The sequence below is a fragment of the Haplochromis burtoni genome, unplaced genomic scaffold, assembly GCF_018398535.1.
Source record: "Haplochromis burtoni strain Fernald_Lab_line unplaced genomic scaffold, NCSU_Asbu1 Contig_257, whole genome shotgun sequence".
NCBI lineage: Eukaryota > Metazoa > Chordata > Actinopteri > Cichliformes > Cichlidae > Haplochromis > Haplochromis burtoni.
The window spans coordinates 552,466-568,286 of NW_024582618.1; the positions used below are offsets into that span (position 1 = coordinate 552,466).

The 15,821-nt window shown below is 39.9% G+C and overlaps 3 protein-coding genes and 1 long non-coding RNA gene across 11 annotated transcripts in view; 2 read left to right on the forward strand and 2 right to left on the reverse strand.

Moving 5' to 3' along the window:
- Window positions 1-15,821, forward strand: part of grid2ipb (glutamate receptor, ionotropic, delta 2 (Grid2) interacting protein, b) — a 78,564-nt gene that overhangs the window by 56,559 nt on the left and 6,184 nt on the right. The window lies entirely within an intron of this gene.
- Window positions 12-2,065, forward strand: LOC121815632. Its single transcript, XR_006055222.1, has 3 exons — window positions 12-1,639; window positions 1,758-1,864; window positions 2,000-2,065. It is a non-coding gene; the product is annotated as an uncharacterized LOC121815632 (long non-coding RNA).
- Window positions 2,990-7,367, reverse strand: LOC102310593 (complement factor H-related protein 1). 2 transcript variants are annotated; one of them, XM_042227378.1, is made up of 11 exons: window positions 7,285-7,367; window positions 7,031-7,163; window positions 6,761-6,937; window positions 5,603-5,782; window positions 5,345-5,521; window positions 4,821-4,907; window positions 4,618-4,659; window positions 4,336-4,497; window positions 4,077-4,247; window positions 3,354-3,379; window positions 2,990-3,179 (listed from the first exon to the last, which is right to left on the reverse strand). In XM_042227378.1, the coding sequence occupies exons 2-11, from the start codon at window positions 7,083-7,085 to the stop codon at window positions 3,159-3,161; spliced, it is 1,098 nt and encodes a 365-aa protein (XP_042083312.1). In that variant the 5' UTR covers window positions 7,086-7,163; window positions 7,285-7,367; the 3' UTR covers window positions 2,990-3,158. The 2 variants fall into 2 exon arrangements, with proteins under 2 accessions (XP_042083312.1, XP_042083313.1); XM_042227379.1 differs by lacking the exon at window positions 7,285-7,367 and having other exon boundaries at window positions 7,031-7,177.
- LOC121815631 (delphilin-like) lies at window positions 8,489-15,762 on the reverse strand. 2 transcript variants are annotated; one of them, XM_042227377.1, is made up of 9 exons: window positions 13,935-15,762; window positions 12,516-12,668; window positions 12,028-12,115; window positions 11,493-11,570; window positions 9,944-10,140; window positions 9,707-9,862; window positions 9,536-9,622; window positions 9,321-9,450; window positions 8,489-9,172 (listed from the first exon to the last, which is right to left on the reverse strand). In XM_042227377.1, the coding sequence occupies exons 1-9, from the start codon at window positions 14,700-14,702 to the stop codon at window positions 9,045-9,047; spliced, it is 1,785 nt and encodes a 594-aa protein (XP_042083311.1). In that variant the 5' UTR covers window positions 14,703-15,762; the 3' UTR covers window positions 8,489-9,044. The 2 variants fall into 2 exon arrangements, with proteins under 2 accessions (XP_042083311.1, XP_042083310.1); XM_042227376.1 differs by having other exon boundaries at window positions 8,490-9,172; window positions 11,493-11,582; window positions 13,935-15,761.

Here is a 15,821-nt window from a genome sequence, read left to right on the forward strand (position 1 = left end):
CACAATGATCATATGTTCTGCAACAATGATTAAGTGGAATGAAAATATGTGCAAATACAATGAAATCATGACGTCAGATTTGAAAGAATGACTAGTGGTGTTACAAATGTGATCAAATGTGAGTTTTGTACTGAGAGATTTGAAAATGCACACTTTAGTTATAAAAATAGTACCAAACCAATTAAAAAAAAAAAATCCCACAATTTTCTGTAATTAATCGCAATTACTTGATCAATAGCCTGGCCACAATTACATTTTCTTCAACTTTATATTTAAACTTGTAACTAAAATTCATGCACTAATGAAGTAAATGGAGAATAAACACAAAGAATGTATGCTTAAATTCAAAGAGAATTTGTATAGTTTTCTTCAATCTTTTAGCACAGGTTCTCGCCTGTGGAATACAACTTTTAAAAACAAAAACAAAAAAACTATATATTAATAGGTTAGTTTACACTAATATATAATATGTATTAGTGCTGTCAAACAAATGTTTAATCAGATTCATCACAGGGTTACTGTGGATTCATTTTGATTAATCACGATTAAATATCATTCAATGCATCATTCATGCAGTTTCTTGCAATCCACTTGGCAATTGTGTCAGTCAATATTTCCGAGGTAGACTTACTGAGTCCCCGATGCTCCGTGAGTGGTTTGTAGCAAGCTGAGTGACGCGTTAACCAAAGTCCTAGCAGCATCCCCGGCTAACGTATGCTTTGCGTCAATGTGATATTTTAAGCTGGAGGTGCTTTCGCGCATGTGCGAAGGTAACTCTGTTTGGACAAACTGCCCAAAAGGCGTTGACAGAAACATTTCAGGAATTTTGAGTCATTCTGCACTCCAGATGCATTAATTTTGACAGGACTAAAATAAAGACAAATGAATGCACAAAGACTCATTTTTTTTACTCCTGTTGTCTCATTTACTGTGAATATTTAGTCCTTCTGACCGTGAGACGCAGTTATTGTCAAGAAAACACTTCAGTATTTCACTTTTATATGGCAGAAAAAGTCCATGTTTATTCATTTGATCCTGAATTTCTCAGAAAATGTTTTGGATAAATTCTATGAGGTTGTTTACAGATCCCAGATTTCAAAGAGACTTCCCGGATTGCTGTAATCAGAGGTCACCATTACGAAACATCAAACATGTAGAAGCACAGGTTTTCTGGTTAATGTGTGTTTGATTTAAAATCAGAGTTTCTCTGATTGTCAGCTAGATCTCTACAAGCTCTGTGTTTTTGTTAAGGAACAGATATCAGGGAAAATGAGGGAAAATATAAGAAAGCACAGTTAGATTCTCCTTTACTTGAGTTTACAGCATCCCAACAGGTTTGGCGTGGCTGCCTAGCAACTAAAAATGTTTCCAGGTGTATAGTAAGAACATTTGTTTTTACCAAATTCATATGAGGCGGAAGGATTTGGCAAAATCTGTTTTTTCCATTTTTCAGAAAGAAGACTTTAAGGTGCGCCAAACTGAACATTTATAAAATCATCATACCAGAGTAACTGGAACATGGCTGGAAATGTTCTCATCACAGGACAACCTTAAAGGAGCACTTGATGATTCAGGGTGGAGAGAAACCTGACCTCTGTGGTATCTGTGGCTGATGTTTCCATAGTGACAGCTGCTACAGGTGAGTCCAGTGACTTTTGGAGAGGCTTGATGATGACAAAAGTTTCAAACTCTCAATTATTAATATGCCGTTTTTATAGCTATAGTTCTCTATATTGGCTAAACTGTTCCTTGGACAGGCTTCACCTCAGAGTCCACCATGATGACGAGCGGTATGAGTGTGATGTTTGTGGGAAAATCTTCATACGCCACGATCACCTGACCAAACATCAGAAAATACACTCTGGTGAGCATGGAAGGGACGGCAGCGCTATTCTCCAGTTTTACTTGTTACTTTCGTGGCTTTGCCTCCACACAGTCACATGGTACAGCGTTAAAACACTTAAAAACAGTATTTTAACTGTACCCATTTCTATTACAGGTGAGAAAGCACAACAGTGTGAGGAGTGTGGCAAGTGCATTAGATGCCATGATCACCTGACAGTCCACTACAGAAGTGCTCATCTGGGAGAGAAAGTCTGGCAGAAGTATGTTATACAAACCACGGGCTTGTTCTCTAGTGCAGTGGTGTTGTTGTTGTCACCGGCTTCTCTCTCTCCTTTCCAGAGTAGCCTGTAACTTTGGCAAGTGTTGTTTTCTTTTGTTGTCTGCATAAATAAATACTGCAGAAAGTTGCTGTGCATCAGTGTGAGGTCTGCATGAAAGAATTTAAAGGAAAGTCAAGTCTAGAAATGCACTTCAGGACTCACTCAGGTAAGGAAGCAAAGAAAATAGTGTAAAGTGTCGAACTGTCAGATATGTCTGGGCTCGTCTGGTTGTGCACGATGGGGAAGTAAACACATGGCATTGTTATGAAGCTTATGAATAAGTTGAATAAGGAAAATCTGTAATGAGTGATCTATCTGCTTTTGTGGGTGTTAGGCTGCTTTTTTTTAAAATTTGTTGGTCACACATACACTGCATCTGGAAAGTATTCATAGTATTTCACGTGGATGTATGCAAAAAAAATTATTGCGCTAGCTGAAGTGGTTGCAGTGCTACCAGGATTTAAAAATAGTTACGCAAAACAGAGCGTGCCCGCTCCGACCGGCTTTAAAGGGTTAAAAACAGTAAAGAAATAAAAACAAAGTTATTATTTTTATGAGGCTTTTCCCGTAACTTTGGTCAGAACTGTTTGACAATTCGATAGTTTAAACATTCTTCACATTTGTAAAAAGTGATGAAGTTTTTCTCAAACTTTTTGCCACGATCAATAAATCAAAACTGCAAAAACAAACAAACGGCAAAAAGAAATGTGTGAGTTTGTAGGTGTATGACTGTCTGGAGGCTCCAGAAAAGAAAACCACATGTGAGAACTTTCAGCAACTTGTCACCCTGAACAGGAACACCCTGAAATCAAGAGCAGCAGGAGTAATGATAGTAAATACTGAGACTTTATTCAGTTCACCGGTGTTTGTTTCATATATGAGCACACAAATCATTTTCTCTCACACTCTTCAAGATGACAATGAAGATGTGATGATGTGATCATATGTCAGGTGTCTCCTTTAAAAGCTCCAAGGTGGTGATCAAATCCTCAGCTACAGCTGTTTTTTGCACCTCTGGTTAGAAGAAAAATATATTTTGTGAATAAATTACAAGTGTAAAAACAAAAAACAAGAACCCCCACCAAAAAAACAAACAAACAAAAAACCAAGATGTGTTTCTTCATATGAAAGCTCTTTAAATGACAGATCAGAGCAATAACAGCAATTCTTTTAAAGAGGAACACTCACCACTGCATGCTCTGCCCTGTTACAACCTGTAAACAGTGATGCAGAAGCTCAGTGTGAACACTTCAGTTACTTAACATTTGCAGATGAGGTGTGTTCAGTTTTCTACATGTCTACAAGTTTCTACAAAGTTTCTATAGAAGTGGATATGTTTGTTTACAAAATAGTCCCCTGTGTTTTTACACGAGGCACAAAGTAAACAACATATTTATCAGCCTCATTAAAGGTGATCACACAGTAAACTCTGTTTAAAGCTTTCCTGTGTATGTTAAAGAAATACATATTCATCAGGTCTATAAGATCTATTGTGTATATCTGTTACTCATTTTAATAATTTCCACATCACAGGCATTAGTGCAGGGAAAGGGAAGCTGTCAGGGCTGCAGCATACACTACAAGGTGTGACAGGTGCCTGTGCAGTACTTCTGGTGACAAGTAATGAAGGCAACAACGAATCAGTGAATCAGCAGAGTTGCTGTAGTTTTTTCTGTGTGTTTAAAGGAGTTTAAAGTTGTAAAAGCTTGGTTGGATATGACGACACTGAGAGACATTAAGTGCTTTTAAAATGTAGTTGTTATTAAAACGATTCATGTTCAGTTGTTTTATTTATCTCAAAGTTTTCTTTCTTATAGGTAATAAAAACGTGTTAACATGTAGGCAACACAGCACTGAAAACTCTTTTCTGACTGACACGTTCAAACACAGAGAGTTTACAGTAATACTTACAGTTAGTTGCCTCCACTCTTCCATTGATGCATCGAATCTTAGAATAATGTTCAAACGACCAGCTGTGTGGTTTCACACACTCCACTCTCTCTTCCTTACCATTTTCTATGTGCACAGTTCCCACAGATATGTATGCAGGATTGTCATTGGTGTTGACAGCACAGAAGTTAGCTGGACACAAGAAACAACCATCAAATTAAAATTTCTCCCCAACGCTTTAAGAGATCCTTAAAAATGATTATCATTGATGTGTTTATACCTCTGCACTCAGGTAAGTCTGACCACATGCCATTGCTGATACACTTCACTCTTTCTGGACCCACTAATCTGTACAAACGTGGGCATCGGTATATCAAATAGTATCGTGAAGTTTGCTGAGCAACAGCATTTTCAATAACAGGGAAGTTTCCGCAACTTTGAACTGAAATGAAAACGCAGGAATATTTCTGAAAACATAACAAACTGTCGCTGAGGTAATGCACTTAACATTCTGATTGGTCAGCATGAATAAATTCAAGGAGAAAATAATGTACTTATTTACTTGTTGTATAACGAAGACGTGTATCTCCCTCATTTGAAGATCCTGAAAGATACAAAACAGTTATTTTGCTTTGAGATTAGGCCAATTTGAACATTTTCTCTATTATTATTTTATAAAGTTTGTCAGTCATTTTTATGTTAACAAGGTATTCATGCTAGAGAACTTTTAACCCCCACTGAGACATAATGTAAATCATAACCTACCTCCATGTCCTGGCTGTATCACACTGCCGTCTCCTGTTTCTGTAACTGGTGATTCAGTATGTTCACCACCTGGTCTGGTTTCAATCTCTGTCAGAGAGACAGAAAATACATCACATATTCTACACCCACTACATATGCATCCAAGAACTTTTACTGCTCAAAAACACCCAAAAATAAAAGGATAAAGTCACTGTAATATGTATTAAATATCTGTTTTTTTTGTATTTTTGTATTTTATTAAATTTCACTATGAACAGCAGAAAAGACTGTAAACAGACACTGACAGTCCACTTCCTGTTTAAACGTGCATCATTTGTAGACTGTAAACTTCGATTGATTGCAGACTACTTATTATTTTTTATTTATTATATTTCTGACCACCTGATCATTCACTAAACATTCTCATTCATTTGTGCACTGATACAAGTTTCATGTAATCAGTTGTTTTTAAACTTACTGTGGATTATTGCCAATTCATAAAAAGTAAATACATAAATGCAGATCTCATTAAACAGTCAGCTTACTGCATGTTGGCACTGCTGTCCAGTTTCCCTGTATACAAACAGATTTCTCGGTGTGTGCAGTGTATCTGTCTTCACACTCATACTGCACTTCTGAACCTGCTGCAAACACTTCCTGGTATCCATGAATGATGACTGCATGGGGGATTTTAGGAGGTGCACTGCATGCACTCATACTTCCTGTAAAAATAAAAAGTCATGAATAGAAGCAGAAAAAAAGTGTTGAACAGCTAACTGGAGTCAAACATGTGGCAGACTTACTCTCACAGACTGGTGCAGAGGACCATTTTCCATTTCCACAGGTAGTGGTGTTGATCTGGTTTTGGTGCTCAAATCCTCCATCGCATGTTATCGTTAGTGTACTTCCATCGTCATACCAGCCGTTTGAGCTTTTAGGGTACTTTCCATTGGGAATAGTTGGTGGAAGGCAGCTGCTTTCATCTGAGGAAGAACAGACCAGAGTCACCATCAACACTTTGAGACTTCACAGAGTAACTTTTACATTCATAATTAAAACTTTCTGACTGCGAACAGCAACATGTCGCATTAAACGTTGTGAAGAGTTAATTCAAGGAATTACTGGAAGAAAGTTTTTTTTAATTGTTCCTTTAAATCTGAGGAAAACCAGACAAAAGTCACCATCAACAGTTGAACAATATTAACTGTTGGGGTTCAGGGTTAGTGTAAGTGTTCATAAAAGTCACAATCAATGACAAATTCCCATCTTAACCATGAAGAGAAGCAACATGTATTTTCTTTTTAATCATAATTTATGTTTTATTGGTTTTCTTATCTATACAACATGAACAACAATACAACTTAATCACAGTGGAGGGGAAAAAAACAAAACAAATCAAAACAACAACAAAAAAAGAGCAAACAGACAAAAACAAAACAAAACAAAAAACCTAACAAACAAGTATTTTCTTGGAAGAAATGCAATTTTCTTTTATTAGTGGCAGAATGATTCTTGACAGGCTTGGACTTCTGTGATTTGTGGTATTTAACTTTAAAACTCCACAAACAGCAAAATGTGTCCCTGCATGAATGGTTAATTCAAAGAGAATTAGGAGTCCCAAACTCTGATTTGTATGTCCTGTACCTTATAATATTATTTTTTATTTAGTTTATAACTTTTTTAGAGTTAAAATGAAAGCTTCACCATCCTGACATAAGATTGAACATTGTCTTTATTTGCTGATCAGTCTGATTTTTAGCTTATTTCTTATGTTTTGAGACAACTGATTACACAATCTTTTAAATATGTATATATGATTATTACGATATATTATGATGATAATAGTATATATATATATATATATATATAAAATATAGTATATATATATTATATCATCTTTGGTAAAAGATGGTGAAAGACATTTACCATTCCCAGTATAGACATATATATGTAACACTTACCTATGCATTGCGGTTCATGAGACCATTTCCCATGTTCACAGGTACTGGTTGCCCACCAACCCTCCACTACAGGTTTATATCCGTTATTACAGGAATAAGTGATCGTGGTTCTGTCAGAGTAAGTCTCTTGTTCGGGGATAAAATAACCATGAAGCCTGGGAGCGTCACAGTGCTGTGCTGAAATACAATAAAAACAAACAAACAAGCCCCATAAAAACGCACATTAGATATATAACCAACAACTTCAAATAAATAAATAAATGTCCTCACCGAGAAGCACTCCAGGAAATAAAATCAGGACAAATCCAAGAGACCTGAGACACATTTTGCAGGAATTAATTCACAAAGCAGAGCAGAGTAGAACCTTGTTCTTCTGAACCAGTTAATAATTAGTCATCAAAGCCTAAAAGTTGGGAAACAGTAAACAAACGGCTGAGTAATTCTGGCTGCTGTTGAAATCAATTCACAAATAGACACTGCGTGCACATTTTATAAATGTATAAAGCTTAAATTGGGGTCCTTACAAATGCACACAAAGTACGCAGACACACATTTTGTACACATAGTGAACGTTAAGAAAACACCGCTCAGTTGGAACTGCTTGTATTTATTTCGTTCCTCCTGCATTTGTCAGATAATGTTTTTGTACAAAAATCTATGAGGTTATTTACAGTCCAGATTTCAAACTGACTTCCCGGACAGCCGTAATCAGAGTTCAACATTGTGAAACATCAAACAGCAGCCACGTCAACGCACAGACGTTCAGCAAAGACTGAATCCTAAAGCCAGAAACAAAACAAGCAAAAAGGATGTTGACTGTGTTCAGTAATATTGTTATCATGATATTTGTTTTGCGGTGAAAGATTCAGTTCTTATTGATCCTTGCATGCTCTCTATATTTTCTTTTGAGGGACATGTGTTGGGTAGATTGAAGTAAAATTAAGTAAAAGGACAGATGTTTAAAAAACAAAATAGCAATGGATGAATTACATATGAGTTTTAGTTTCCTACTATTCTCACTCTATTGACAGCTGGCTGAGAGCTCGGAGCTTTCTCTGGATAAATGTGACATCTCAGGGGAATCACAGGACAGCAGTTTATATAAATTGTTAGATCCTGACACATCGCTATGCTGATGAATATAGGCTTTGTTACAGCGTCTTAAAACCTGTGCATCATTTTTATTAATTACTATTAGTTTGTTGTCAGCGTGCTCTGCAAGGCTGCCGGTGTTTATTAAATTCAGTATTACATATTAAAAGAATCCAACATTAATCTTGTGAAGTGTGTTTGAGTCTAATTCAGGGATGTCAAACTCATCTTACATTGTGTGGCACTATAGCCCACTGATCTAAAGTGGGCTCGACCAGTGAAACTGTCCATCGGTGAAAAGAAGTTTAGTTAAAAATCAAAGCACTGAGACGTCGTAAGAAAGAAAAACAAACGACTATTTGAACAGTACAACTAAGTTTTTCCACATAATACAGTTTTTTCTGAATGCTTAAACCTTAAGTGTGATTCCTGTAGCACAATCTCTAAAACTATTCAGACTTATAGCAATCGCTTCTGTCAGTCTGCCCCAGGGCAGCTGTGGCTACAACCGTAGCTTGCCTCCACCAGTGTGTGAATGTGAGAGTGAATGAATAGTGGCATTGTAAAGCGCTTTGGGTGCCTTGAAAAGCGCTATATAAATCCAATCCATTATTATTTTTGTGGTCAATTAGACCGTTGAAGTGCAACATTATCATATTATTTGTGTTCTTACCCAACCAGGAAACGGTTAGCTTAGCAGTGCGAAACGGGCAAGTCATTATGTCGTTTGTTTCAACAATATGGAACCCAGACAACAAAACCAGCCGATTTTGTCAAGTTTTTCCTGAGCTTTTATAATATTTTTTACACTTATATTATAACCTGTATGGTAGTAAACATCAGAGTGCTTGTAGTCGATGAGAACTGGACAGGGCCAGCCAAGTGATTCCTTTGCTAAGCTGAAACTGCAAAGACACAAAAGTGTCTCTTTAACTCTTAACCGTTGGTAAACATCATTCATGTATTTACAGATTTTACTGTAGGGGTGCATGGTGGAACAGTGGTTAACATTGTCACCTCTCAGCATAAGGGTTCAACCCTGCTGCCCACCTGGGCCTTTGTGTGCATGTTCTCCCTATGACATTAATCTGAGTGTCGTTCCTACTGTTTCAGCTTTGTGATAACATGCAAACTACCCATTGTACACCCTGCGTGTGCTGGAATAGGCTCCAGCCTTGAAAATGGATGGGTTTTATCGTACACTCATGACTGAAGTGAAGTGATCGTCAGGGGTAGACTGGATCTTCTGACAGGCCGCCCTGATGTCCTGCACGGTGGAGTGAAGGTCACTCAGCTCTGTTGTAATGGCCCTCTGGTTCACTGTCACGGGGAAATATTGGAGATGAGGTAACAAACCCATTGAAACTCAAAGGAAATATGCAAATCAAACTGTAACAACAGCATAAAATATGCAAAAGAAGCACACCTGATTCTACTGTATATTAACTATTAACTAAGAGCATTGTACCTTTAGCTGCCAGAGGCACTGTTGTGAGGTCTCTGGGAAAGCTGAGCAGCTCTGGGAAGTGTTGGCACAAAGACTTGGCCAAAATGTGGAGAAAGGTGGATTTCCCGTCTACTGTTTTGGTTGTGCTTAGCTAAGAGACAGAAGGAGAAGCGCATGAGCGACTAAACACTGAACTCGAGCTTACCGTGTTGAAGGCACAGACATCCGTGCTGTACCTCAGTTAGGAAGTTGATCTTAAAACTGGTCGTCCTGTTGCTCTTCGGCTGCCCGTTGTTCAGGTAATTTCCCATTGCAAGAACAAACTGTTGGTAAAGTAAAGCCGTAAGTATTCACTGCTAACACAGATATTCACAGATTTATTTTCATTTCGACTGCTCATTTCATACCTCCAGGATCTTGGCTAGTTTCTTGCTGCTCCTGAGCTCCACTGAAGCCTTGTAGATGTAATCGTACGCGATCTTCATCTCCTCCGTCCTCTCCTGTAGGGTCGTTTTAAAGTAGAGGCTCCGCAGGCGAGTCTTATAATCAGGCACCATTAGCATCTGAAACACAATGTTAAATCATTTAGTTTTACTCTTTAAAACATCTCCGATCATCTCTGACATTTTTCCCCTCACAGTCACCTGGAAAATGAACTGGTCCGGCTCGCTCAGCTTGCCCGGGTCCTGATCAAACTGTTCGTACTGTTTCACCTCTTCTTCGTCTGGGGCATACAGCAGCAGCTGCTTGATGTGGGCCGGCTCCAGCCTGTCGGTGGTCATGTTCATCAACACCTGACGCAGCTCTTCGGGGGAGATTTTCAGATGGGCGATGAGGATGGCTGCAGGGAGGAGGAGGAGGGTGAGTAGGCGGGGGAAAATGTGGAGAATTTATGTACCAAAGAGGATCACTGTGTTCCCGCTCTGCTGACAAACCCTTCATCTGCGTGTCTTTCACTCACATTTATTACCATGTGTCTGTAACATGTAGCTCTGAAACCCAGAGACACATCATAAACCCGCTAATTAACAGTGAATTAGCAGTGCCGTGACAGAAGACAGAAGTTGCTGTGCCAAAGAGTCCAATCTGGATAACTGCAGAGAAGCAAGGCATCATTTTTAGACTTTTCATTGTCTTGCTATATTGCTACACTGGCCTCTATTGTTACGCTGACGTAAGATGACTCTTTGTAATTCTTTGATCAAATTTGGCCAAATCTGATCCACGATCTAGGAAGAACATAAATATACATGTCTTTTTCTTCTTGTAGAGACTCACTCTTTTTCCTTGTGAATGAAACATGAACGACCTGTTGGTACTGTTAGGTTTGCCTACTTCGTGTCTTGCTTGCTGTGTAATTATATTGTCTTCAACGTTCCAGCGAATAGGTTCAAGCTACAAACCTATCAGGTACCAGTTAGCACAAAGCAAATCTAGAGAGAAATCAGTCAGAAGGAATAAGGAGAGAGCAATGATCTGTGGCCAAATCCATTTTCTTTAAGGGCGTTATCTCGCTGTTACTTCTGCGGTGCACTTGTTTTCACCTTCATTCCAACCAAGGGAGGTGAAATAGATTCATGATGGTTTATAACTGATATTCCTGAACTTTAACTCACTTGGATCATCCAGTGTTTCTTTAAGTTATTTGAACAGTGTAACTGTATCCATTACGGTGGCCCTGAGAGGTCAAATGCAACTTAAAATGCAAGCAGGTAAAAAAAATGCTGCAAAAGCACAGAGCACACATGGGAAGCTGAATAAGTAGTAGCAGAAGTTTAACAGCTGCAGAGTCAGTGGTAATTTTCAACTCTTGATTCTGTTCTATTATCCTTGTTATGCTAATATATATGTCTGAGTGCGCTCTCACTTGAACCCTGCCCTTCGATGCAGCGTTACTACTTCAGGCTAACATGTTTTTATCAGGTTAATCACTTTATCAGTTAATTTTCATCAAGTTTATCAGCTATATATTATCTTGTGGGCACAATGTGGATTTGATACCTTGTCTAAATAGTGTCTATAATTCCTCTTCCACATCAGTGGCGCAGAAAATGTTTGGCCTTCATTAAGTGATGTTCTTTGTCTTCTACTTGTGCAACGTTTTTGTAACCAGCTGTAACTATAAAAGGTATTTTTGCTGCAGTCTCACATCCTTGATCCTCGACCCTTGTGTCGTGTTTGTGTGGCACTCACAGGCATTGTAGGCTTTCTTATGAGACAGAATCTCCACCACGTCTTTCTTTTTCAAGTTCTCTGGCTGGAAGGCTGGCTCTGGAGGAGAGACTGATAATTTTAACAAACAGTGTAAGGATGCGTTCTCCTGGCACCAGGGGTCAATACACAAACTAAGTCACCTAGGCTGAACGTGGCGGGTTGGTGGGTTAATAACACACTCTGCCATTAGAGGCCAATAAAATGATTTTTAATCGGTAACAGCAAGTTGTGTGGTTTGGTTTTTACATAGGCAGATCTGTGTTATTACTGATAATCATGACAGAAAACAAGAGGGGGATATGGTGCCGTATGGAGAATGGATTTGAGGTGCAGGTGAATGAAGCAGCTCCAATGGAGAACATAACTGTGAAGGTACAAACACAACAGGCGACGTCAATAAAGACACACATATATTCAGATGCAATGCAAATGTATCGTTTTAGACACAAAGAGGTTAAGATGACTTGATGTGTATGAATTGATGAAGACGTGACAAAGTTACAAAATCACTCACTGGATCTGCGTTGAGTCCCAAAGTGCAGGTCCAGGTCTAAGTGCTTCACCATGTCGGTGAGCTTGTCATACTCTGAATCCTCCCCGAGCTAAACACAGACAAGGACACACTGTACTCTCCGAAGGCACAGTCAAAATCAGCTTTTTTAACTTATTTCTTTTATGGATGGTGTTCAGATTTTATTCATGTCTGATAGGAATATATGCTGGGATCAAAAAGGCTCAACGTTTTAACATCTAAAAGCAGATCAAGTCTGGCACAGCCTCTGTTTACAAAAACAACATTGTTGCCTTGATGACTCATCGGAGACACATAAGGAGGTTTTTCCAAATATGGATGGAGATATGTAGGAGTAGTGAGAAAACTCACAGTCCGAGTGGGTAGATTCACATGTTGTTTTCTTTTTTTACTGACAGAGCCATACATATACGTATCCGTACAGCCTCTAACCACAGGGTAATGCAAGATAACTGGAGATCACCACTCACCTGACCCCATATTGTTCCCTCAGAGTTCTCCACCTGCTCCCAGCGGAGCCTCTTTACGCTCATGTGGTTAGCGTCTGAGGCTTGCTGGCCCGGCTTGGGCAGCGGAGGTGGGTCACAAGGAGGAGGTAATGGTGGAGGAGGTGGTGGTGGAGCCTTGAAGATGGAAAAACAATTACTTAACACTTAAGCCATAGTGTTCTAGTTCAGCACAAAGACAGCAGTTCTCACTACTGAATCATATTCCCACTGTGCGCATGGACCTCACAAGTTTCTTGTATACTCTTTAGCAGCTGTAGACAAAGAAATTATTACTGCTATTATTAGTTATTTAGGGTATGGGTCTGTCGTGGAAAGCAACAGCAAAACCGGGGACAGAGCACGAGGTTAAGCTAGAAAGAGCATGGCAGGAAGTACTGGGGTTGAGATGGGTTGCAAAGTGGCTTACAGCACACTGTGGACAGGATAAAGAAGATTAAAACAAAATAAATAGATTTCCCACTCAGGTCTATAGGAGAATATCAGCTGAACTGTGGGTTGCAATGAGATCATGTGACCTATCGGGATGAAGTTGATGGTCTGCCTGAATGCTGTTCTCGAGTAATGAAGTCCAATTAAGATCTGAGCCAAACAATCAACTGTATGTGTGATCCCACTTAATAGTGGACACTGATTTTTGAGCAGATGTTCATGTTTTAAATGGATCTGCATGAAAAGAAACAGAGTTTATTAGCTTCTTCCAAAGAGGCCATGTGAGTTGTTTGTTGTCTCTGTGTTTTTGTCTGTTTGTTAGGAGAATTACTGGAAGAGTATGGTGTAAAGATTCTTTATCCTGGATCTTTACACTTATATGACACGGAAATAAAAAAAACTGGAAGAAATCTGGAATCATGTTAAATTCACGAGCAGTGTTGGGGGAATTTGGGGTTTTGGTGGAAGAATACAGTCTCAGACTGCTCATGTAGTCCTTTTATTTCTCCTTATCCTCTGACGTCCCACAGGTCAAACCACACAGAGTCAAGGTTGGGCTACACTTAACATACTGAAGGCGTTAACTTTCAAATCAAGCCTCTTAAGTGGTTTTTGGCCTAATAGATCTTCTGTCATAAAAGGCACATTTGGGGATGAAATAGATTTTAAAAAGTTGATTATAGATCAGACGGTACATCAAATCCGAAACTGGCTGCTGGCAAACATGAGCGATGTTAAAAGGTTAAAATGGGGCAAATGATGCAGAATGTTGATTAGCACCAGAGTGTTTAAGTGCTAGTTTGCACCTCTGTTGCTAAGCGCTCTTAGTTGCAGCACTGATGGAGTGAACCTCTTAGTGTTTTCATTTTCTATTTCTGTGTGTGCTGACGTCTTATTTGTACTTCAAGTAACAAGACAAAAAACAAACAAACCACAAAGTGCAGATGTTACCTGTTTGGAGGTGTGGTGTTCCTGCCTTGTGGTTTCCAAGGTCTTCATGTGACTGGGGAGGGTGGAGTGAGAGGTTGGAGGCTGCGAGAGCAGCGAGGAGCCCGCGTGGCCCTGGCTCTGACATTGGGATGGGCTGTGCTCCTGGAGGGACGGCGGCAGTGGGCCCTGGTAGCTGTGTTGGTGGTGGAGCTGGTGGTGCCTCTGCAGGACGAGCTGGCTCGGCCTCAGCAGCTGCGGGGAGGGCTGCGGGGAGGGCTGGCGGATAGGCTGAGGCTGGCTGAACTGTCGTGGGAGGTAGGTGGGGCGGGAGCGCAAGGTTTTGGTGGAGGTCAGGGTTGTGTGGCCGAGGCGGGTGGTGGGTTGGAAGCGCTGGAGAGTCTTCTCATTTTCGTCTCTGCTCGGGTGCTTTTTGTGTAGGGGAGAGCGGCTGGACAGGATGGTCCTCGGAGGGGGTGGAGGAGGAGGGATGATGGGGTGGTGCGGTTGGAAGGGCATCCGGCTGCGGGGCACGTGCTCGGGTGAGAAGCGCACTGGTGGGAGAGGGTCGGTAAACGGAATGGGAGGGGGTATGAGAGCCTGCAAGGGCGGAGGAGGCGGGGGGCTTTGGGTGGGAGGTGGTGGGATCGGTTCGGATCCAGAGGAGTAGCAGGGAGAGGAGGCCTCGTCGCTGCTGCTGTGATCCTCACTGCCGCTGCTGAGCTGCCGGGGCATGAAGCCGATTTCCTGGTCCTCCTGGAAGCTCATCTGGAGGGAGGAGGAGTGCACCATCAGCCCCGAGAACCACCTTCACCTCCACATAGTCTAGTAAACGGCTAATAAACAGCTTCTACGTTTTAAAATCCAGTCTATTCAAGCTAATTAGGTTATTATTAGGTTCATTACGGCTTTGACGTTTGCTTGAAATGTTGTACTGAAACTTACTCCACTGTCTGTTTATATTTGAACAGAAAAAGCGACACGGGGTGCGATCAGAATGTTTTGGAACTCTGACAATTTATTTTAAAGAAAGGTTTTGTCCTTGTGCACCTCTGGACTACTTCTAATAGTGCTGCTTTTTACGTCCCATTCATCTGTGATTTCTATCTAGACCACAAACGTTGGCTAAAAGCCGACATCTGTGTCAGACTGACCCAGCTTTAATGTCCTGAACCATCTGTGCTGGTGAGAGGTGGGTGTCCGGCTACCACCAGCGAACCAAAAAGCAGTTTTCAGTACATAAAGTCCAAGCTTGCTCAGGAAGGTCAGACTGTTCACACAAACTTCTACTTCAGCTCCATGCAGATGTGGCTCCCTGCAACTCTATCTTTTCCCCAGAAATAAAGTTAAAGTTAACTAGTTCACTAAAATCAATGCAGAGGTGCACGAAGATGCAATCTTGAAGGGGTGACTAGCCAAATTCAAGTTTGCTTGTTTAAAAAGGAGATTTTATTTTACAGGTGTAATCCCAAAATATATTTATCACACTTCATAGCAAGTTCAGAAATTCTGCTTTTTTTTTTTTCTCTCTTTTTGACTTTTAGAATAGAAAATATCTACAAAATAACATCAAATCAAAGTGCTGATCTACAGAATTTAAAACCATGCACTTAAATATCTCCAAACCTCTATATAAAAACTATGAAAATAACAATACAATATATTATAATATAACATAATGTGAATGGAAAAGAACCGTGACAATGCTATAAAAAGCCCAGTACTTATTCTAAATACAGATCACTAAACAGAAACATGTAGATAAAACTATGATATAACTGAGTATCGTTTTACTTACAGGCACAACTCTTCTTCTGAAACCATGACAACCACCTTGATATATCTGTTCGTGTGACACAAGTGTTCATTGTAGCGTACATTAGAGGTGCTATAATGTAAACATGCAACACT